Source organism: Oryzias melastigma, linkage group LG14, assembly GCF_002922805.2.
Source record: "Oryzias melastigma strain HK-1 linkage group LG14, ASM292280v2, whole genome shotgun sequence".
In the NCBI taxonomy this organism is placed as follows: domain Eukaryota; kingdom Metazoa; phylum Chordata; class Actinopteri; order Beloniformes; family Adrianichthyidae; genus Oryzias; species Oryzias melastigma.
In genome coordinates, this window is record NC_050525.1 from 6,797,220 (window position 1) to 6,820,671 (window position 23,452).

The 23,452-nt window shown below is 39.5% G+C and overlaps 2 protein-coding genes across 2 annotated transcripts in view; one reads left to right on the forward strand and one right to left on the reverse strand.

Annotated features, from left to right (window-relative positions):
* Positions 1-2,767, forward strand: part of nhp2 (NHP2 ribonucleoprotein homolog (yeast)) — a gene marked incomplete at its 5' end in the record, with an annotated part of 4,577 nt that extends 1,810 nt beyond the window's left edge. The window contains 2 exon segments of the mRNA XM_024261275.2: positions 883-988; positions 2,445-2,767. Of these exon segments, the coding sequence (XP_024117043.1) occupies positions 883-988; positions 2,445-2,570 (232 nt within the window). The 3' untranslated portion in view covers positions 2,571-2,767.
* Positions 2,768-4,479: 1,712 nt separating this feature from the next.
* LOC112138639 (hepatitis A virus cellular receptor 1 homolog) lies at positions 4,480-21,968 on the reverse strand. The gene is made up of 7 exons (XM_024261236.2): positions 21,877-21,968; positions 21,051-21,392; positions 20,889-20,975; positions 17,702-17,763; positions 14,913-14,991; positions 14,808-14,832; positions 4,480-5,869 (listed from the first exon to the last, which is right to left on the reverse strand). The coding sequence occupies exons 1-7, from the start codon at positions 21,911-21,913 to the stop codon at positions 5,764-5,766; spliced, it is 738 nt and encodes a 245-aa protein (XP_024117004.1). The 5' UTR covers positions 21,914-21,968; the 3' UTR covers positions 4,480-5,763.
* Positions 21,969-23,452: the final 1,484 nt, after the last annotated feature.

Genomic DNA, 23,452 nt, shown 5'->3' on the forward strand with positions numbered 1-23,452 from the left:
CGTTATCTAAGTTATAACCCGACCAATCAGGTCCCTCAATAAAAGTAGGAGTCTCAATTTGAATGCTTGACACGTTTTATTAACAGATTATCCTGAGCCTGCTTTCAATGGAAGGGGTGTGGCTTTCTAAAATGCTCACTCCTGATTGGAGAGAGTGGTTGCCCTAGAAATGTAGACAGACTGACATGGACCAATCACTGCTCACTCGGGTCGTCTGGTTCCAACATGGCGACAGACTTATCATGGAAAAATGGCGACTGAATTGACTTCATTTGTTTTAAACCAGAAACGAGTCTTGTTCTATGGATGAAGTCACATCCGCTCAGTCCAGTTTGCATATACAGTCAATGGCTGCTCCCTGATTGGTCTCTGCATATGTGAACATTACATCACTTCCTCTTTGTGGCCTGAGCATTGACAGTTAAGTCAATAAAATTAGAGTTCCTCCTGTAATTTTTAAAGTTTTTGTACGTTTGTTCTCAGATTGTAAACCTTATGATTCATTATTAAAAAAAGAAGAAAAAAGATCATCTCCCGCTGCATTTATGGACAGTCCTGCCTCCGTCACAACTGTCTGTTTATAGAGCAGATAACTCTGGGATCTGAATTACAGCTCCGTCAAATAAAAGAATGTTGTCTAAATCTAACACTGTTTAATCATATGTCGTTGTCAGTTCAGACAAGGAAAATCTCTACAATATGTGTTAGAACGACAGCTTGGAGTCAATCTCTAAATGTTTTCATTTTTTATATGTTATAATGAGGAGAGGTGAGGAGATGTAACAGGATGCTGCAGCCGCTAATAACATGACTGTGTTATCTGAGTTAATAAAGTGTCTGCATGGTTGTAAGCTGGTTTCTGATTGGTCGTCTGCCCTACAGGATCGTTGTTTTAGCTGGCGACACTCTGCCCATCGAGGTCTACTGCCACCTACCGGTCATGTGTGAGGACAGGAGCCTGCCGTACGCCTACATCCCCTCCAAAGTGGTGAGTCTGCAGCTCGCCTGAATTTGGCCACTTCAGATGCTAGTGCTGATAGCTGAAGATGCTGAAATTGATAGGTAAACACGCTGATAGCTGAAAACAATGAAGTTAAAATATTAGCTAAATGCAAAATTATCCAAAAAAAAAAATGAACAAAAAATAGCTAGCATGCAGCTGAAAAAAAATAGATAAACTTCAAAATATCCTAAACAAATCCTAAATTAGCCAAACAGCTAACATGTAGCTGAAATATTAGCTAAACTCCAAAATAGACCCTAAAAGTCTCGTAAATGCCAAAATAGTTCAACAAGCTAGTAGAAACCGGCCCTTTTTAACATAATTATGACTAATAAAATAAATTGACTTAAACCTTAAATAACTTTCAATATTTTACTCTCCAAAAAATATATTTTTTTAATCAAAATTATACAAGTTAGAAATAAGCACAAGATAACATTGGGACATTAATAACAATAAAATAAAATGATCCGGTGGGTCGGATCCGGCGCTTGATTTTGACACGTTCACTAAAAGATCAGCTGTTATCATGCTTCAACAAAAAAAGAAACATGTTTTGGCCTAAAATTCTGATCTATTTATATCCAAACCTAACATTTCTTCCAAGCCGGTGCAGTGATCTGAATGTCTGGGTTACTGCAGCAGCAGAAAGGGGTGACGCGGCCTTTGGGGGGTGGAGGTCCATAACTGCTAAAATCCAAAAACACCATTTTACAGAAAAGGCTTTACTTGTTTTCATTAGTGCCTCTGTCACGACTTAGCAGTATTTATCATTTCCCGTCTCTTTGCAAACAGTTGTTGTCTGTATTGTATTTAGTTGATGATCTCAGAGTCTGAAATGTTTCTGACTTTACTGAAGACGTGATGCATCACAGCAGGAACAGAAAGTTTCTCCTTTGGTTCAAGGTAGAAATAATGTTTTAGAATCTAAATTAGAGAAGTAAGTAAGAAGGATGGAAAGGTGCTGCTGGCATTATAGTGAACAAACAACCAGGAGTTCTTCATCCTCTGACACTAGACAAGGTGCTGTTTTCCTGATTCTCCTGTAGAGGGCAGTACAGTTCACTTATTAAAGACTTGGTCAGTCTTAGAAACAGAAGTATGCGTGAAGTGTATTTTATTAAAGCCCCTCTCTGGTGTTTTTAACACGTTCTTGTGATACTTTTGTAATGGGAAATAACCAGTCCTCCAGACGTCATCTGTTCATCAAACACTTTCATTCTTCTGCAGGTTAATCTGACAAACTGTTAAAACAGGAAATGGAGCTCCATGTTTTAAACAGATTAATGTCTTTTCTCCATCAATCAGCTGCTTTAGAGTCTGTTTTGTGTTTCAGCTGTGTAGTCTGAGTTCTGAAAAACTCAAGTGCTGCTATTTTCAATGTGACTGCTGCTCCCTGCTCTTATTGTGAAGGACTGACCTGTGGCTTTTCTTTTGAAAGGACCTGGGCTCAGCAGCCGGCTCTAAGCGACCGACCTGCGTGATCCTCATCAAGCCCCACCAGGACTACCAGGAGGCCTATGATGAGTGTCTGAGCGAAGTGTCGGAGCTGCCCAAACCGCTGTGAAGCGCCGCCGATGACGGGACGCTCCGCCGATCGCGGGACGCTTCGCCCTCACCAGTTTCAGCTGCTGAGCGAAACGTCTTCAGATGAAGCCGCGTTTCCTTCAACGAACTCATGAAATCTGATTTGATTTCTGCTGATCTGGACTTACAGAGTTTTTCAGTTTTTAATTTTATTAAATAAACATGATGGACCAAGAACTCATGGAGCTGTTTGTTTGAATGAAAGTGTGGGGGTGGGGCTTAAACTACAGGCTCCACCTTCACTGCTATAGAAGGGTCTGGTTACTTTATATAAAAAGCAAATAAAATGTTTATAAAAATGGCTGAAAACAAAGACATATATTAAATAAACAAATAAAATAAAGAACATTTACATAAAATTAACACTCCACCCTCCCTTCATCCACCCAGTTCCCCCTAAATGACCATTTTATCAAAACTGAACAGAGTTAAGAACCGCAGCTCTAAGGAAACAGTCTGGCTCAGTACTGCTGTGCAGAAACTGTATTACCACAGTGGCCATTGCTGCAGCTCAGGGTCCACTCTACAGCTATGGCCATAGAGTGCCAACAAGCACAGCCCCCCCACAGACAGCCGATTTAGAAAAACAAAAAAGATTAAAGCATGAACTTGAATTAGTAACTATTAATAATGCTAATAAAATGAGTGGTGTATTAAGAATAATCATCCATATGAGTTAAGCCTCAATACAGACATCGCTGATGCGACTTCTCCCCTTCCCATCATACACGGTACTGTTTTGATCATTTTGGGGTCTTGGGAAGACTTTTTATTAAAGCTGCTTCACAGAAGTGTTCTATTTTAAGTTTTTAATGACAAAAGAAGGTTATATTAAATATAATTAAGGGACAGCACACACCTGTTTATTTAATTGGTTCGTGTTTTAAATGTGCTGCAAAAGTATCGGATCAATACTCTGTATCGGCAAATACACTAAATAAGATTAGGTCATTCTGTTGGCCGTCCATCATCAGGGGACAGACAGTTTTAAGGTGAGCAGATTGGCTGTAAGGGCTGTTGATTGCAATGACAGAAAGAGCGAGCCAACAGACAAAACCCATGCAGCAGGTTCTGAGCTAAAGCTCTGTATCTATAAACCGCTCAACTTCATTTTCACAAGGAAACAGAAGTTCTTCTAGTTCTCTCAGACAGACCCTTGCTTTCTTCTTCAAACCTGTTGAGCCTCTCAGAGTCTCAATATTGTCCCAAATTCTGAGGTCTCTTCCATCCACACTTTGGAGTTTCTATACTTAGCACAGATGTTTGTCCACAGTAGGCTAGTCTTTTGGTCCTGTTGCTCCATAGGCCCTCATGTGTTAGCTGCTGGTCTTTTTCATGGTAGTCCTCGGACTCTGACAGTTAAGTTTATCTGTCTGAATTTCTTGTGTCTAGATCTTTTATCATCTGTCCTTCATCTCCATGGAGGGCAGCTTTGGTTGGTCCATCTGTTTTTTAATCATCTCAGCATCTCCAGGATTACCACTGTTTGAATGGTAAATGGTGTATACTTGTATAGAGCTTTTCTACCTTCCTTGAAGGCCCAAAGCGCTTTAGTCACACACATCCACACTCTGGTGACGGCTTTCAGGGTCTCCACAGCGTAACAGCACCCACTGTTTCACATCAGTGATTTGTCAGAGTTTTTACGCCGGATGCCCTTCCTGACACAACCCTGTACTTGAGGGGCACAAGGACCCAGTTAGGCAGCAGGTCAAGGGTCTTGCCTAAGGACCCAATCTGGGTGGGGATCAGTGGACAACCCTGGGAATCGAACCCAGGGCTCCTGCGTGTCAGCCCTTCACCTAGCCCACTGAGCCACCTCGATATGGAACATCCCATATGATCACCAAAAGCAAAAGAAAACAAGCATTAAACACTATTGACACTGAAAAAACATTTAATGATAGCAAAAAAATGTACATAGCTTTTAGATATCAAAATAAGCCTCAGCTTTATGAAAAAATCTCCCAAATTTCCTATCAAAATTAACCCTTTAACACTTGAGCTCTGGTGTTTATGTTATTTGATTTACTGAAACTTTTCAACTGTTAACATGACAATTCCTGCAGATTGTGAAGGAGAAAAGCGTCTTTTGTGTTTAAGCGTCACAGACGACACCTCAGGTGTTAAAGGGTTAAATCATATTTTTGTTCAGAGTCCATTCGTTACCAGAACAATCCACACATCTGCTCCTGGTTGAGCCCTTCAGTTACATTCAATCACATAAAGTTCCAAATCCACAAAAGTGAGAAAAAAGCAGAAACCAGAAAGAACTGAAGGTTTTCATTACAGAACAGTTGAAACAAATATGAAGGAAATAAACAACTGACAAACCAGAAGAACAGAATGAATCTATTCTTCAGCATTACGACAACAAACTTCAGTTATGTGGAAACATTTAGGTTAGTTCTTTATTAAGAACACCGACTGCTAAAACTCTTCGGACCACTCCAATGAAAACGGTGTTTTAACATGTTCTTGTAGCAATTATCTTGTGATGGAGGAAATATAAGAGTTTAAGCTTAAAGTTAAGTTTCTCAGTATTTCATTATTCTGATGAATCAGGAGAGAATTTAAAAAAATGTTCTTTGTAAAACATCTCAGTTGTGATGTTGAAATAGTGATGGGCGGGGCCACAAGCTCCCTGCTCCACCCCATTCTGATGCATCCACTAATAGATCCATGAACGTCTTTGTTTTCCTCGTCTGAGCTGGAATCTGAATCCAAACTGTGCCGCTGGATAACTGATTTTTATTACTCGCCGTTTTGTTGCACCGCTAATGTTAGCTTGGGGTTATGGCTGTAAGCTAGTGGGATGATGGGAAATTAGCTTAGGGTTACCTCTGCACCAATAATCCTGTCAACAACTCAGAGGTGAATGACACATTTTCTTTAAATTTTGGCTTAAAACAGTATAATCATGATTGAAAGACCAGTGGAAACAGTTTAAGATCAAAAGAGGATTGAGTGAGACTTGTGATCCCGCACCTTAGAAATTATTTGTAGCCATGTTTGTAATTGTTTGCATGATGAGTTTGCATGTTTATGTGCAACAATCACACACTTTCCGCTGTTTTTCCCCCTCAATTGTCCTTTTTCTCCGCACTGTTTGATAACGGTGCCGTAAAATGGACTTTTGATACAGAAGAACTGAACGCCCCACAGATTCCAGTTCAGGGACACATCTCGTAGTCTCCATCGACCTTCGCATCCATTTGGTAGATGTTCTCTTCCACCCGAGTGGGGGACTGCATCTGCATCTTGGGAGGGGGGCTGAGCCTGAAACACAAACATCCAGCTGTCAGTACAACTTCACATTGAGCGCCGTAACTACCGGAGACGGACGTAGAAGAAGACAGAGTGAGTTCCAGAGTAAACAAAGCTGCGGCATGGAGCGAGTTCCTCTAAGTTGGGTTTTATAATTATTAAGAACAATACTTTGAAGTGACTGCTCACCTACGATTTTCTAAATCTATGCAGTCAGTGCTTTATTCTTGGCCACACAGACCCGGAGGAAGGGTTAGAGTTGGACATTTAGCCTTGGATACACTTCGAATCCATGCAGGTGATGCAGCAATGCACATCTTGGCCGCAGACACAATTGGAAACGCAAATTCATATTATTGTTAACATGGCTTCTCAGCACTGTGAAAGCGCCGTTTCCGCACCGTCCTGAAGCTGCTCAGAGACATCTGGGAGACACGGTTCTCCCGAGTCCGTAAGCTCTCTCTGGCAGAGAGGCCGGAGTCTGAAGCCTCGAGTTCAAACTGTAGCAAACCACCCACCCCTACTTGTAGACACGAAACTACGAGTCTGGAGACACGGTTCACTCGTGCAGAGCGGCCGGCTGGTGTTGTGCCACGATATGTATCCCTTTCCAGAATTTGTATCCTCTGTTGCTGCACGACTTCTGCCACCGTTGATTTGTTTTGGAACGGTCTTTTTTTGGTCCCAAAAAGCTTAGAAAGAAGGTGGATGTTTACAATATAGTTTATACTGGAGCTTTCTGGAGTTTATTGACATATTTACATTTTTTACCAACACATATTCTACATAAATCACCAGCTTTTTGTGTCATTTGTTTGGATAAATTAGGGTTAGAAACGCGATTTATAAAAGTGACTGTTATGGAAGCATTTAATAACAGATAGTTATTAAATCGTTTTTGCTGATACTGCACATTATTGGGGAACACAGATTCTGGCGGGCCGGATCGGTCCAAAGCCTCCTCGGGAGCGCAGACTATTTATGTGCAATGTAAAATCCGGAATGACATGCCCCACCATCGGATCAACAATCTACTTATCTCGTTTGGAGAGAGATTTGGTCTGAATGAGTCTGATCAGGTCAGAGTATTCAGAATGGCGTGTCTTAATTATGGTTATTTGTTTATTCTGATTACTTGTGTCCATGTAAACGCAGCTACTGTAGTAGACGTTCTCTTCCACCTGAGTGGGGTACTGCATCTGCATCTGGGGGGGGAGACTCGGCCTGTAACACAAACATCCAGCTGTCAGTCCAGCCTTAACTCCTCCCACCTCAAATGAATTCTGGTTACAGCTTAGTTTAAAGCTAATAACTGCTATGATATGAATACAATTTGTCTGTTTTGAATGTAACTGTTCTCTATTCTGAATACAAGTTTCCCCCAGTTCTTCAGTGGTCACAAAATATCGATTCAACAAGGTGCACGTGTGTCCTGAGAGTCAATGCACTGAATACTAAACTAAGGAAAAGAAAATAACTTTATTGATTCTACAAAGGAGAAACTAAGTTGTTCCCATAGTTTAGAAAAAATATTTTCTCTAAAAGATACTCACTATTTAAAGATAATAAAAAGATAATCTCCACCAAACTGAGTGACAGCTGAGTGACTCAGCCGGAGAGCGTTTCCGAACCAGAACTGGTTGAGAACGGTTCAAAAATAAAATAGGAAAAATGCCACTGCATCTATTAGAGGAAAAAAAAAAAAAAAAACTAAAAAAAAAAAACGCCCATGTCAAAAATAGGTCAACAATAAGAGAATAATGAAACCAAACCAAGTAAGCTCACTCTGAGCTGAAGTAACAGGAAGTCTACCTTTGTGTCAGATAAAGATCAAACAAACATTTAACACCATCATGCACAGACTTACACTTTACTTTTTGCTGAAATGTTTTGTTCGCAAATGGCAATAACTGCTTTGGTTTAGCTTTAACTTTTCAGCCTTAAATGGGCTGGAATTATTGCATTGCATAATGAGGTGTTGCAAAAACAGACGTAAGAAGGATTTCTCTACAGTATTCTGTTTTTTTATTCTGTTTTTGTGGGTTTTATGAGCTGTAACTCCAGCTTATGTAAACACAAACAAATAAATACTTGAAATAAAGAAAAAAATGGTGGGCCCTGAATCTACGATCTATGAAAGTATTTTTTTATGTAATTATGTAACTGAAACTCTTTTCCATGATGTTCTAATTTTTTGGAAATGTTCTGTTTATGTCTGTGACCCTGTGAAGTATTTCTGATAGTTATCTCAGGGAGAATGTCATCATCAAAACTAAAAAAAGTCGTACTCAAAACAGACGTCAAACATAAAACCAAATGTCGTATTTTAATGTTTGCTATGTGCACGACTTGTTTGAGAGTTATCTTAGTTCATATTTTACTTCAGAAATGTGTGAGCGATCAGCGTCAGTCTCGTAACCGTGGATGTAGCTGCTGCTGCGGCTCGAGGTCAGCCACTCAAACAGAACCTCTACAGAACCCACACAGAACTTTACTGTTCGCAGCTCACCCTTCGCTGTAGCGCGGTTGACACGACAACTCCAAAGATACAGGTCAAATTCATCAAGCTGTTGGAGGTAAAATGACAGCAGAACTTGTTATCATGCTCACATTTATCTAAATTAATCCATTTAATAGTGAGAATGCTTTAATACATCCTCACTATTGTGATCCAGTTTGTTTATTATTATTACAGTTTATATCTTCTTTCGTACATTTCTTCGACTGTAAAAACTGAAGCACACTTTCAACAATTTCTGCAACCTTGGTATCAAAATGTTACGCAATTTGGGCAATTTTTCAGCCCCATTGACATGAATGGCAATTGTATCAAATTACTGCAAATTCTGCAGTTTATGCAATTCAGGAAATTCGTGCTTCTACTTTTGGAATTGTTCAATTTCTCACTATTTTTAGAATTTTACACAATTTTACGTAATTTGTGCAATTTTTTTGCAAAATCTGCAATTTCGTGCAATTTTGTAAAATTTTACAGAAACTTTTTTTTTTTCTCACAAATTTAATAACATTTTTTGCACACTTTGTAATTTGGGTATCAAAACCTTCAGCATGTTAAGGACATTAATACTACTGAAGCTCTTATGGCTAATTTTGAGTTAAGCTAGTCTTTTAGCAACGTGCTAGCCTTTTTGGCCTATTTAGAATCTACTGAGGTTTTTATGGCTAATTTTGAGTTAAGCTAGTATTTTTGCAATGTGTTAGCTATTTTGGCTAATTAGGCAACTACTGACATTTTTTGGGATAATTCTGAGTTTGGTTAGTATTTTAGCAATGTGCTAGCTTTTTTCGCTGATTTGGTGTCTGTTGAGGTTTTTGGGCTAATTTTGAGTTAAGCTACTATTTAGCAACGTTTTAGCTTATTTAGCCAGTTTGGGATCTATTGAGGTTTTGGGCCTACCTTTTATTGATTTTTACATTTTTTGCTATTTTTTTCAATTTCTCATCATATTCTTTAAAAAATTTTCTGCACTTTCTGGAATTTCTGCAACTTTAAGTCCTTTAGCAACTTTAGCATTATGCAAATAGCTTTAGCATTTTCCACAAATCTCTTCAGCGATTACAGTAAATTTCTTCAGCATTTTCAGCAAAAAGCTTCAGCATATTCAGAGACTACGTTCAGCAAAAACATTCACACTAGGTTTATCGCAGGAAATGCAACGTTCTAGTTCAGAATAATTCTCTGATTTCCTTTAGAAAAGAGCATGTAACTACATAAGCATGGACATTTCAAATCATAATTTTTACATTGATCTTTCAGAGCTGTTTTTTTCTAAAGTAGCTCACATACTCAAAAGGTGTGGACGAAATGTCACCAAAGTGCAGACTGTCAGTTACACATTCTGATGATCAGAAATCTGCTCAGAACAGCCTCATTTGTCTCTTCTGTGCAAAGCAAACTCTGCTCAGAAGCTTAAATGCTAATGAGCTGCAGACACGACAGCATCATCGCTGCATGCTTATCTGATCTCTAGAGATCACCTCTTCCTCTGCTGTGGTCTCAATGCGCACTCACCACAACAGAGGAGAAATTCCACTGAACTTCAGGGAAAACTGTAAGGCACGAAATTGTCATATCTTAGACCGCTCGGTGAGCCTGTAGAGTGAAAACATTCCTGCACATTATTTCTACAGGCATCTTAGCAAACACTAAAGCAACGCGTAAGGGTGGAGTAGGTGAGATGCCTTTTTTCAACTGTGCACTGCATAATGAGCCTCTTAGTGCTTTTCTTATGATTCATGTGTGCAGCCTAATGTTAGAAATGAGGAAATTAGACTGTAGTTTGTGTGGACGTCCTACAGGCATCTGACGGGCACCTATGAATCACGGGCACACTCCATACATGCAGCATTTAGGCATTGTCAGTAATCGTACCTCAGTAATGACTGAAGTGTGACGTTAGGACACTGAGACAGCGTCACATGTGTCAAAGTCAAGGTTCGGGGGCCAGATCCGGCCCTCCAGATCATTCTATTTTATTGTTCTTAATGGCCCGATATTATCTTGCACCCATTTCTAACTTGTAGAATTTTGGCAAAATATATTTTTATGGAGAGTAAAATATTGAAAGTTATTTAAGGTTTAAGTTAATTTATTCTGGAATAATATTCCTGTCTTTTTATTATTCATAATTATGTTAAAAACTTCTGGTTTTAAAGTTTTAAAAATTGGAATTCTGATAGCTTTTTGGACTATTTTTTAGGCTATTTTGGAGCTAATTGGCTATCTTGTTTTTTTAGGCTATTTTAGCTAATATTTTAGCAACATGCTAGCTCTTTAGGCCAATTTAGGCTTTTTTAAGGTTGTTTTGGAGTTTAGCTAATATTTAGCTTACATGGTAGCTGATTTGGCGAATTTAGTCTTTTTCTGTTTTTTTAAGACCATTTTGAAGATTAGCTATATTTTTACTTACACACTAGCTGTTTTGTCTAACCAAAGTTTGTATTTATTTTTTATTTTTTGTTTTTTCAGGCTAATTTTACATTTAGCTAATATTTTAGCTGGCTATCAGCTTCAACTTTTTCAGCTATCAATTTCAGCATCTTCAGCTATCAGCACTAATATCTTCAGTGGCCAAATTCCCCTTGGAAGGGAACAATGATACGTTCCCTTTTCCTGATGCCCCTTGAGGTGGCTGCACGAGCCTGTGCTCCCCTTAAGATGCAGCCACTCCTCTCTATGACCCTCCACTGCCCTGGACAACCCAAAAACCTACAGTACCTGTACAGGGGTAAAGACATAACCTCCTCTGATGGAGCATGCATCTTCAGTTCCCATGTCTGCAGGAAATTCCCTTTTCCAATCACTGCAGCTTTAGGAATCTCCTTTTACAGAGGCTGCAGGTTGCTTGTGTGTGTGCACATTCACGTGCGTGTGGTCTCTGTAGAGCAATTCTCAGGCTTCCTGAGCAAGCCGCCGCTGCTGCTGTCAGTTCAACCACACTGAATCATTAAAGGTCATTTTCAGCTTCTCGTTACTGAGACATGAGTTGTCATAGCAATGTGGTTTATGTCTTTACAGGGTTTCAGCAAAAGGCAAAAATGAGCAGCGGCAGAGAAACTAGGGTGGCGGCGTCGGCGGCAGCGAGGGGCTGGGTGGGAGGTTTAAAACCTGAACATCTGCAGAGTCGAGGTGATGCAGATCAGGTCAGCCACATTTCAGACGCACGTTTAGAATCTGCAGAAATGACTGGGACTTCCAGTAAAACAGAGTTCCAATCGTTACCTTAAGGTAGTGTTTCAATAAAATTTAAGGACTTGAACTACATCTTCAATTTATTAATATTAACTGATGGAAAAAATATGAACAGTTGCATTCTCTGAGGACAAATCCAGTGAAATGTGTTCTGTTCAGTCACTGCTTCCATAATTGAGTTAAAATATTTCTGCTAAGATTTAGACTTTATGCTTAGAGTTAAGAGTATACCACACTGCGGTGGAAGTATCATGCTTAGAAATGAACTAATCAAAGACATTTCACCACATGTACCTGTGTGGTAGAACTGGTCATGGTTAATGACAATGTTAAAACCATATGTTTTTTTACAGAGCAATGGCCTAAAGTCAGGCGTCTGAGTGACGGCTCTCCTCATTCAAAGCGTTTAAAGTCTCACTCTGAATAACATCACATTGTTCTGAGTTTTTAACATGTGTGTGAAATTCTTCTTATGAAAGGAAACAAATTCATGGACATTTTTATGTAGCAGCAGTGAAGATTTACGCTAGCGAGAAACAGCTATCATAATCAGACAGGGGGGGAACAGGGGCGGAGCTCTAAAAGCCACGCCCCCTTAGAGAAGATTTTGGAAACAGAGGCTTAAGATTAACATGAAAAATGTATTTTTAAGACATTTAGGTTGTGGGATTTTGATTAAAAAAATAATCATTAAAACTCTACAGAAAATGTTTTTTTTCTAAAGTTATTTTTCTAAGCTAATTGACTTTCAAACTCATAAAAATTGAATTTAGAGATCCTAAATGTTATTAGATTGACTTTCGAAACAATATGAAAACAGACTTTTTTATTTCTTTATTTGAAATCGTAGATTATTTTTAATTTCAAAGGGCCCTACCATGATTGTCTTCATCCTTTCAGAGTAAACTATATCCATATATATGATCTTATATTACATTGGGAACACTAAAAAACAAATTATTTATGAAATATGAGTCATTTTTGTGGATTGTTTTAATACCTGAAAGTAAAACGATTTGATTTCTGAGGCTCCGCCTTTCGCTCTTTGTTGGTCCCGCCCATTTCATGACGTCATCCTTGAACCCGCCTCCCCAGCCTCTCCACTGTGATCCACATGTGTAAACAAAACCACGTAACTAAAGATCTCTTCAGTCAAGAGAAAGATGGAAGCGCCGCGGTCTGCAAAATCTTGTCAGGATTTTTCCATTTTTCAATTTTTTTGTTTTGCTGATGGATTTTGAGCGTCTGAAGGCCAGGTTTAACACTTTTTACTGCTGGTTTAAAACTGCGGAGGAATCCTGCATGACGGTTACTGGAGACGCTACATGTACACGTTGGTAGAATCAATGTGGATCACGTTAAAAGTTGTTCTTTTGAGCATGAATTCATCCAACCACATTTATAATGAGTTTCCGTGTCTCATTTTTGTGGTTTTATGTGTCATGTGTTTCCCCTGAGCTGATTGCCACTCCTCCCTGATGGGTTACACCTGTGTCTTTTGGTTCTCTTTCACTCCCCTTCCTGTATATATATGAGTTTCTCCCCTCACTTCCTTGCAGGTTTGTCTTGTCACTTGATGCACCAAATGTTGTCTGCCATTTCAGGTTTAGTGTGGCTTATAGTTTTTGGACTTTGACTTTAATAGACTGTTCCCGTTTTTTCCAGCTTTGAGCTCTTCCTTAGTTTTTTGGATTCTTATGTTATTAAAGACACTGATTTGGAGCTGATACCTGTCCTGCGATTGTGTCCACACACCAAACCCTGACATTATGACGTTGTTTTTAAGAGAATTCTGTTGAAACTACAAGAAACTACTAAAGCTTTCACGGCAGCAGCCCGCGCACCACGTAGGGGACACAGAAAAGATAGTTATACGTTTTTCAGTGGTGTTAAAATAAACATTCTAACAAGTAAACAGTTGGATTAATTATTTCCTTTTGGCTAACATGACAATCAATGCTCTACATTTGTCCGCAGCTCACGGATCGCCTCATTTCTAACATGTTTACATCACATGACTGTCGGGTACGGTGGCTGTTTTGGTTCAGTTGTTCCGCTCTCGGTTTGTTTCATATTCAGACTGAGGAATCTCAGAGTGAACAGAAGTTCAGTCCGATTGGACACCAAGCGAGACCATTTTGAAAGATGGGTCCAGAGCGGTTCCTGGTACAGGAAGGTAGTTATCTCCTGCCACAGCTCAGAGGAGAAAGTGGGTGTGTTTTCGTTATAGTCTGGGGGCGGAGCTTGCAGAGCAGACTCTTCCTGGAGGGAGCTGTTGGCATTGATCTTACGTCAGCACGTTTCCACCCGCTCGTTTTCATGGGTAAGGGAGGGGCTGCTGCAGACAGTGCAGGTTTTTAGAGGATTACTCTTAAATGCATGAACGGATCAAATTACCGGTTTAAGGTTCTTTATAGTGAGGAATGAACGTAAAATGCATTTAAAACCTCAAAAAGTAGAATTTTCATGGTAGGGCCCTTCAAGGTTGAAGAAGAAATGTCTACACTGAAAAAGATGTTTTTCAAATTTTCACATTTTATCTCTGAGAAGACGGAAAATGTCTATTATACATAATCAGAGGGGCTGGACGTTGGGATTGTGGTTAGTGCTTTCACCTCATGGGGACAGACTCTGGTAACCCTGTGACCCCGAAAGGGATACAGCAGGTTGGATTTACGGTAACCTTTCAACCGTTAACACGATCAACGTAATTCCAGTAGATTCTGAAGGAGAAAAGCATCTCACTTCAGAATCTACTGGAACTACGCTGGTCGTGTTAATGGTTGAAAAGTTCCCGTACGTTAGAGATTTTGTGTTTAAGCGCCACCGGCAACGCTTCAGGTGTTGAAGGGTAACACCAGCTGATGAAGTTTCCTCCATGAAATGAAGATCAGTCAGCTTTCAGCTGAGCTCTGTCTGACTCTTCATCATCTTCATCACCAACAGCTTCAGATGGAAACAAATGTGGTTCACAAATGTGAAAGATGGTGGTGTCCCACACGCCCTCAGCTGTTTTTTTTCTAGGTCAGGCAGCATGGATGCTTCTCACAGAGGGTCGTCTTGGTGACGGGGGTCTGAAGTGTTTTACCGAAATGAGCACGTTTGCTGAAGCGTTCTGACTCTGAGGTTTAGGATGTGTCAGAGGTGTGCAGGCGAGGTTCCTCAGCAGACCTGAGTCAGTGCTGAACCCCGAGACGCAGAAGAAGAAGAAGACATGAGTCACACGAACACACTCACACTTTCTGATTCTTCCATCTTCTGTCTGCAGAAACACAAAACCAAACACAGTAAATACACAAAAACACACACAGCAGACTCACAAAGACCTGTTGCAACACTCACTCATCATGATGAGGACGCCTGCAGTGACCAGAACCAGCAGCAGGAACACGACAGACGCCAGAACCAGCATGGGGACCTCCTGAATGAACAAGGAAGCATTAAAATGAGTCACATAAACTTCTGTTTGTCTGACCCAAAAGACCCACACAAATACACCAGTTTTGATAACTTTAACCAACTGATCCTGCAGGGAGCCGGGACTTCTGTGTGTTCATCAGGGGAACACAGGTCCAGTTGTGTTGAGCTGATCTCTGCGCTTAGCTGTCAATGTAGCTTTTAAACGGTTCAGGAGCTTGAACGGTGCTTCAACAATAAAGGGGGAAAAAGCTCTGTTTGCTCACACGCTCGTTGCCACGACGATGGCCTTTTTTCAGAGCGTTGTACATATCACTCTGACCCATCATGTCGCTGACCTAGAATCTATAGCTGTGAAGTTCAGCAGAACTTTAGCCCTCTTTGAAGACAGAATTTTGATAGAGGCTCTCTGCACGACCTGCACCTGTTCTTATCTGAGATGCTAAGAAGTACCACAAATCCAGTTTTTGTATGTTACTGGCAGCAGCGTGACAGAGAGTTTCAGCTCAGTAAGTAAAAACTAGCATTTTACACAAGCTGGTTTTCGCCAGATGATGTTGTTTTGGTCGCAGTGTAGAGCTGCTTAAAGTGGTCGGGAGATTAGGTAGAAAACAAAAACAACTAGGACCGTGTTGATGAAATCGATTTGAATTAAATTTAGCTTAATAGAGCAATAATAATTGATTCATAAAAATATAGATCATCACCTTCTTAAATGCAAATGAGATCCTGGAACCTTCACAGTCAGGGTTTAGGTCCAGACACAGAACAGAAACCGCACTTTAAAATGTTTTAATTATGTTTTAATAGCAACAGATCATGTGATCTGGTTGTTCTTTCGACCCAGATGATCATGAGATCCTGATTAGTCGGCTGGAACAATAGGCGGGGATTTTGGGGGAAGCTCTACGGTGGATGCAGTCTTACCTACAGACCGGTCTTTCTGTGTCATAATGGGCTCTCACTTATCAAAGTGTTACCCCCTGAAGTGGGGGGTCCCCCAGGGGTCGGTTCAGGGCTCTTTGCTATTTTCTATTTACATTTGTTGCCATTGGGATTGTTGTTTCGGAAGCATGTGGTGGATTTCCACCTCTATGCTGACGATTGTCAGATTTATGTCCCTATATGAAAGGGACCAGACCGCACAGTTAAAACGATAATCAACTGCCTGGCTGGAGTCAAGCTGAGGATGTCGGCTAACTTTCTTGGCCTCAATGAAAACAAAACAGAGGTAATTATGTTTACCCCTAGTGGTCAAAGGTATCATGATTTGGATCTCCTCTCTCTTGTCCCTTTTGAACAGTCTGTGGTCACAAGCTTGGGTGTGAAACTTGATGCTGCTCCTAAACTCGAACAGATCCTGCTTTTTTTCAAATGTGAGGTTTGGCTAGGATCAAGTCTTTTATCTCAAAAAAGAACCTTGAAATTGTCACCCATGCCTTTGTGCTGTCCAGACTATACTATTGCAGCTCTCTATATGCTGGGTTACCTAAGGCTTCAGTAGCCAGGCTGCAGCTGATCCAAATGCAGCAGCAAGATTTATTTGTGGGGCAAAAAACAAAGTTTGACCACATAACCCCGATCTTGGCCTCTTTGAACTGGTTGCCAGTGCTTTTTATCAAAATTCTTGTTTTTACTTTTAAGTCATTGCTGGTACGGCACCTCCTTATCTCTCCAGTGGTTTTGAATCACTCCCCCACTAAGTCCTTACGCTCTGCGGACCAGTGTAGGCTTCTGGTTTCCAGAACCAAATGTGAGTTCAGGGGGGGATCGTGCTTTTGCTGTGTTGGCTCCTAAACTCTGGGATCAGTTTCCTCCAGCTATTAGAGACGTCACGCTCTTGGAGAGTTTTAATTCAATTCAGTTCAACTTTATTTATATAGCCCAAAATCACAAAAAGAAATGGCCTCATTTGGCTTTTAAAAAAATAATTGTTCCTTTATTACAGCCTTTTAGCATCAGCCTAATATTTTTATTCTATTCTATGTTGGTTTTAATCTCTGTTTTAAAATTGTTTTGTTTGGTTTTATGCTTTTTATTATGTTTTACTGTTGCACAATCCTCTGTTTGTTTTCCTTGTGTACAGCACTGGTGGAAGGTGCTTCATAAATGAAATGAAATGTAGTAGATTATTTATGTGTTTCTAAACAATTGTGTCTAAATATGTAAACTGTGTGAACTCAAAACTGAATTGAGGATCGAAAGAATCGGAAAAAATTGGAATTGAATCGATCCAGGCTCTTGTGAATCGAATCGTTTCTGGAAATTATTTTCAATACCCTGCCCTAAAAACAAGATGCTGAACTACTAGTTATTTTATCATAAATAATTAAATATCATCTCGTCGGCATTTTAAATCTATACAAGTATCGCTAAATAAAATATTGCGAAATATCGCTGAATCGATTTTTCCCTACACCCCCTAGTGCTAACAGCAAATGAAAAACTCAGAGTTCATTTTCTTCTGCATAAAAAGGAACCATCTGATCTTCCAGAGGAGATTTCTCACATTAGATCATCTAGGATTAGAACCGAACTGGAGGACGAGATTAAAACTCTCATCTGAGTCTAAGTGTCTCAATAAAAAGTAGTTATTTTGGCATCAGAATAAACATGAAGGATCTTGGCTGCTGTCTCCAGCTGCAACACATCTGACAGAAAAGGTCAGATAGACAGAGAAGACAACACCCTGATGTTGTGTGTTGACCCCTCACCTTAGCTGGGGCCGTTATAGGTGATGTAGCAATCAGGGTGCTGTTTGTAGAGGTCATGTGACCTGCAGGAAGAGGAAGTGAAAGCAGAAGCTATTAGAATAGAAAGTCATGCAGCAGTAAAGTCCACAGCATTTCCTCTGTGAGTCAGTCTTCTGCAACAGGAAATCTCACTGATGAATGAAGGAACATGCAGACGGTGAAGAGGTTCTTCCAGCTTTCACATCGTTCAGCTGGTTGTTCTGTGCAGCTGAACACAGAGCTGAAACAGATTTATATTTAGCAAGAATGTAGGAACAAAGTTCAGCCCTGCAGGACCTCCTCTCTACAGTCAGTCTGTACCAAGAAGCAAAAGCTTCGGGAAAGGCAGCAGATCCATGCAGGTAACCCCACAGATTACCTGCTCATGCTGTAACTTTCCAAATGTTAACACAATAATTCCAGATTCTGAAGAAGAAAAGCTTTTCAATGTGTCACTATACTCCTCAGAATCTGCTGGAATTAGATTGATTTAAATATTACAGTAAACAAAGAACACAAACATTTGAGCCCCGTGTTAAAGGGGTAAGTGAACCGTGCTGAGGCCAGATGAACAGAGGACTGATCGCTAAACGTGTTTATTCTCCAAAGCTGTGACATCAGCAATGATGCCCAACGTGTTAAAAACGTTTCAGTGTAAAACCCCAAAGCAAACCAAAAGCTACCAACAACACGACAACTCTGGAGACAGATCAAAGTGGAAAACAAAAAATATTTTTTTATTTTTCTTTATGTTTCTTTATGTTTTCTTTATGCTCTTTCATTTCTGAGCGAGTTGTGAACTGAAAAATGCAATAAAACTTCTGATAGTTTTCTATAATACTTTTCAAAGAAAGCTCTAAAGCACGAGTCAAAGTCAGGCCTGGGGGTCGGATCCAACTCGCCAGGTAATTATATCCGGCCCTCCAGATAAAGTTATTTTATTATTATTAATGACCAGATGTTATCTTGCACTTATTTTTAACTTCTATAATTTTGACAAAATATATTTTTATGGAGAGCAAAACATTGAAAGTAATTTAAGGTTTAAGTTGTTTTATTCTGGAATAATATTCCAGAATTTTTATTATTCAAAATAATCCAAGAAGTTACATTTTTGTTTTAAAAATTGGCATTCTGTTAGCTTTTTGGATTATTTTGGCATTTACTAAAATGTTTAGGCTATTTTGGAGTTTAAAAGTACACAAGTCTTTTGTGAGGTAATAGAGGGTGACCTGTAGAACAAGGATATAGTATCCAGGCCCTGGAATTATGGACCAAAGTCTATTTATTTACATTCAAAGATGACCATCGTAACATATTTCTCGTCAAAAATGCAAAGTTTAACTACTATTTTTTCAAAAACTATACAGTGAAAGTACAAAAGTCTCCTTGTGGTAATAGAGGGTGACCTGTACAACAAACATATAGTGTCCAAGGCCTGGAATTATGGATCAAAGTCTTTTTATTCAAATTCAGAAATGGCTATTTTGACTTATTTCTCATCAAAAATGCAAAGTTTAAGTACTATTTTTTCAAAAACTATACAGTAAAAGTACACAAGTCTTTGTGAGGTAAAAGAGGGTGACCTGTAGAAGAAGGATATAGTATCCAAGGCCTGGAATTATGGACTCATTTATTTTTTAAATGATTTTATTTAACTTCATTATTGAAAACTCTAAACATTTATTTTTAGAAAGGACATAATAAATAACAGATTATTAGTACAAATATCCACTGATAGAATACGTAGTTTTGTTATAGAATTTTATTTCTCTTTTTCATTTTACTCCGAGCACATCTGACGTTCTAATGCTCCAACAGAAAGCTCTTCCACCGAGTTTCATGCTCTGCCGTAAACCGTGTAATACGGGTGCATGACTTTTTTGTAGCACGGCTGGCTTGACCACGGCTGAGTGAACAGCGGCTCACTTGACCGCAGTTGTTTTCCGTCTGTTCTTCTGTTGCTGCACTAATCCCATCCATTCGCGGAGAAAGGTTCCACATGCAGCTTTTCTCGTGTGACACGCCGCTGGACTGCTTTTAGCGCTCAATATAATCGAGAAAACCCGGTTGATTTTCGAAATAAAAGATTTCTGACTCAAAAACAAACAAACAAACAAAAAAAAAGTCCCTAAATTCTTCCGCGGCCCGGTGGCAATGGGTCTGCGGCCCGGTGGTTGGGGACCACTGATGTAGAGTTTGTAGAACCATTGTTTTTTGCCTCCTTCTATTTATAAAAGTGCAGATTTGCACAACCTCTCTAAGAGAAAAAGAAAAAAAGAGAAGAGGACAAAGATGACAGTAATTTATTTATTTAGATATTTTTGAAATAAAAACTAACTTTTAAACAATTACTTTAATGCTGTGCTTGATCAGTTGTACATAAAACGATTAGATTGAAACTATATTTTCAGAACCAATGGAAAAACTGCATCTACTGGATGTAGAGAACATTTGTACACATTATGGACATCAGGAATCTGGACAGCAAAACAAGTCAAACAAGTAGAACAATTCTGTCCTGGCTCAAACCTGACTGCAGTGAGGAGAACCCAAAACGTTTTCCATCAGCTACATTTTATAATGCTTCTTCTGAGCTGAAACAGAACTTTTGTTCATGAAACTTCAGCTCTTCATCTGTTGTGTTTGTTAAAGAACTTCTCCAATGAAAATTGTGTTTTTAGTATTTTTTTTAACATGTTCTTGTAACATTTTTCTTATAATTAAGGACATAAATAAAGAAAATTAAACTTAAAATTGCACACTTGATAATTCTTTGTTCACACTGAAATAAAGTTTAAGAGTTTATTTATTTAAATTAAGGGACAATGCTCACAGGAACATTGATCGTGTGAAATTTAAAAAGATGTGTTGTGTTTATGTTAGCTTACTTTTCTAACCTTTTCTCTGAGTTTTCTCATTATCACCATTAAAAATATGCATTATCTCATGGTCACAACTGTGACTGTGGGATTTTAATTCTCCAGTGAAGTCCTACTGCCCTGCAGAAACTATGTCCTAGACAACGACACTTGTTTCTGAATTTGAGCTAAAAAATGGCAGCATCATAATTAGAAGACCACTGGGAACTCTTTTACAATAGATCAAAAGATGATTAGATTGTGACTTTAAACATCCCTCCTCATCCTCATCAGTGTGTGTTTGGTACCTGCAGTTGGAGTTGCTGCTGTCGTCTGAGGACTGTCTGATGATGAAGATGTCGTGTCTGATGAAGGTGTGGTGGTCAGACGTGGAGCTGAAACACATCATGGATGATTGAGGAAGATTTTTAAGATTCAAAAACCTGATAATTCTTTGATCATTCCCTTACCTCTTTTCACAGTCAAGTTGACATGATGTTTCTCATCATTGAACGGTCCAGAAATCTCCACTCTGCATCCGTACAGTCCAGTATCTTCCTCTGTGATGTTCATGATGGTGAGAGAAACGTCTCCTTCATCCAGTCGTCCCTTCAGCTGATACCTGCTGGAGACTCTGGTTTCTTCTTTCACTTTATATCCGTCTGTGGCGAGGAGCTGGTGGCTGCAGCGGCTGTTAGGAACAGGACCTCGACCCCAGCACACCTCTGTAGGTCCGTTGGTTTTTATGTCATATTTACAGGGCAGAGTGATGTTCTGACCTGTTTGTCCAGTGACTGCAACACATTCAGAGACTGAAGACAGAAACAGACATACAGCTTTTGAAACTTCAGCACCTCAAACCACAAACTCTTCTTCACATTCTGCAGTTCAGTTTCTCTTTGAGCACTTTCCTGTTTCTGAAACATCAATTATTAAGGCCATCAAATGACCAAAAGAAGTCAAAGAGGAGACCTGTTGTCCTGGATCTTCTCCACAAACAGATGTTTGTTAGTTATCGTTGTCACCAACAACATCTAAGCAACTCAAACTCCCAACAAGTGAGCAAAAAAAAGAGCCTGGGTTTAAATCCCAGACAAGCCTCCACTTTGTTCTGAACAGTTCTGATGAAGAGGACAGAGGACAGAACCACACAGAGGAACTGAAGTAAAACATAAAATATCTACAAAAAAAAGGAGGAAGATGCTGCTGATGATGAAGTTCATGTTAAAGAAAGAGCAACATGACTGAAGTCCAGCTGAAGCAGCAGAGAAGTGTTAAGGTTTGTTTTCACAGTACCTGTGAGGAGCACCAGCAGCAGCACCAGGATCTTCATGACCGACTGTTGTCACACAAACACACACATTGACACACTGCAGCACAGAGCAACACTGAGTCACTCACAGAGGAGGAACACAAACTGAAGGAGGAGGAAACCTTAAAGAACAAACCACAGAGCACCAGCAGACCCCAGAGGCAGAACCACACCTCTTCCTCTCATCATCTTCACGAGATAAAAACTGAGTGAAGCTGGACACAAAAACCACCTGTGAACTTTTATTTCCTTCGGAACTCAAAACCACAACTGTGTCCTTTAAAAAAAACATTTTTGTGTGAGTTTGTAACGTCACTAATCTAATATGCATCTAATGTAGAAGTCTACGGGATGTGTCAAACAATTCTGTTCTGTTACTCTTCTAGATTTCCACCAACAGTGTTCTGCACGGACAGGTCTCCTACTCATCCATCTGTAGCCGTCTAATCTATGGATCATTTTAGATGTCTTTTAGAGAGCTTTTTAAAACATTTACTAGATCTAAATTAAGCTCTTAAACTTTACATCCATCCGTTCATCTTCAGAACTGAATCTCTTTCTGGGTCACTGGGTTGCTGGTTCCAGCCCAGCAACAGCTGGGTAAAGGTGAGGTACACCCTGAACAGGTCCCCAGTCTGTTGCCCCCTTTTCCTGTTGCTTTCTGCCTTGTTGTTTTAGGGCAGAGTTCCACGACCTTTAGTGCTAAAAGAGCAAATCGGGTTTGTTTCTAACTGACCAAAACACAGAGAAAGACCCAAAGTCAAACTTCCTTGTTTAGAAAAACTAATTTTATTTGTTTCTGTGTTAATTTTCCATTCACTTATAAAATGTGGCTTTACAATATTTAAAATATTTGAAGCATTAAGTTTGATATTTTTTTATATATAACAATTTTAACTTGTTTTACCTTAAAAGAAGCTCGTTAAAGTTCTTTACAATATAAATACACCCTATTAAGGGTGTCAGAGAAGATCCTCCTGCTAAAACAACTAGAAAAAGAAAAGGCAGCACAGGGGTGCAGCTCTTTAATCTTACAGCAAGAAGAACCTGGTTCAAAGGTTATATCGTTTTGCTCAGCTTGAGCCCCCGGACGCATGAATGACCTTTTTACGCAAATCACATAAAAAATGTGCGAGCAAGCTAAGACCGTGTCGGTTGCAACCTTGCCACACGCACGCCATTCAATTAAAAAAAAAAAAAAAAAATCAAAAAAATTCAAGATGGCGGCATCTTCCCAAGGTCAAAGGTCAATAAAATTTCCTCGGTCGTTGTAAACTCCAGCTATGGACATGATTCTGAAATTTCATGAAAATTGGATTGTCTTTTTCCCATATTGCTGAAAAACGTGAAAATCGCCATTTCTCCGACTTCTCCACAAGATGGCCGCCATGCCGTAGGTCATATGTCCATCCTATAATAATTTCAAGTGTTCCAGGGCTTATCCCCGACACGTGTCATTGGCTTTCGTTTGCGTACTTTGAAAAACATTTTTTTTTTGGACCCATAGTCGATTTTCAACCCATTCATTTAAAAAGAAAAAAAAAACAGTCACCATGACTT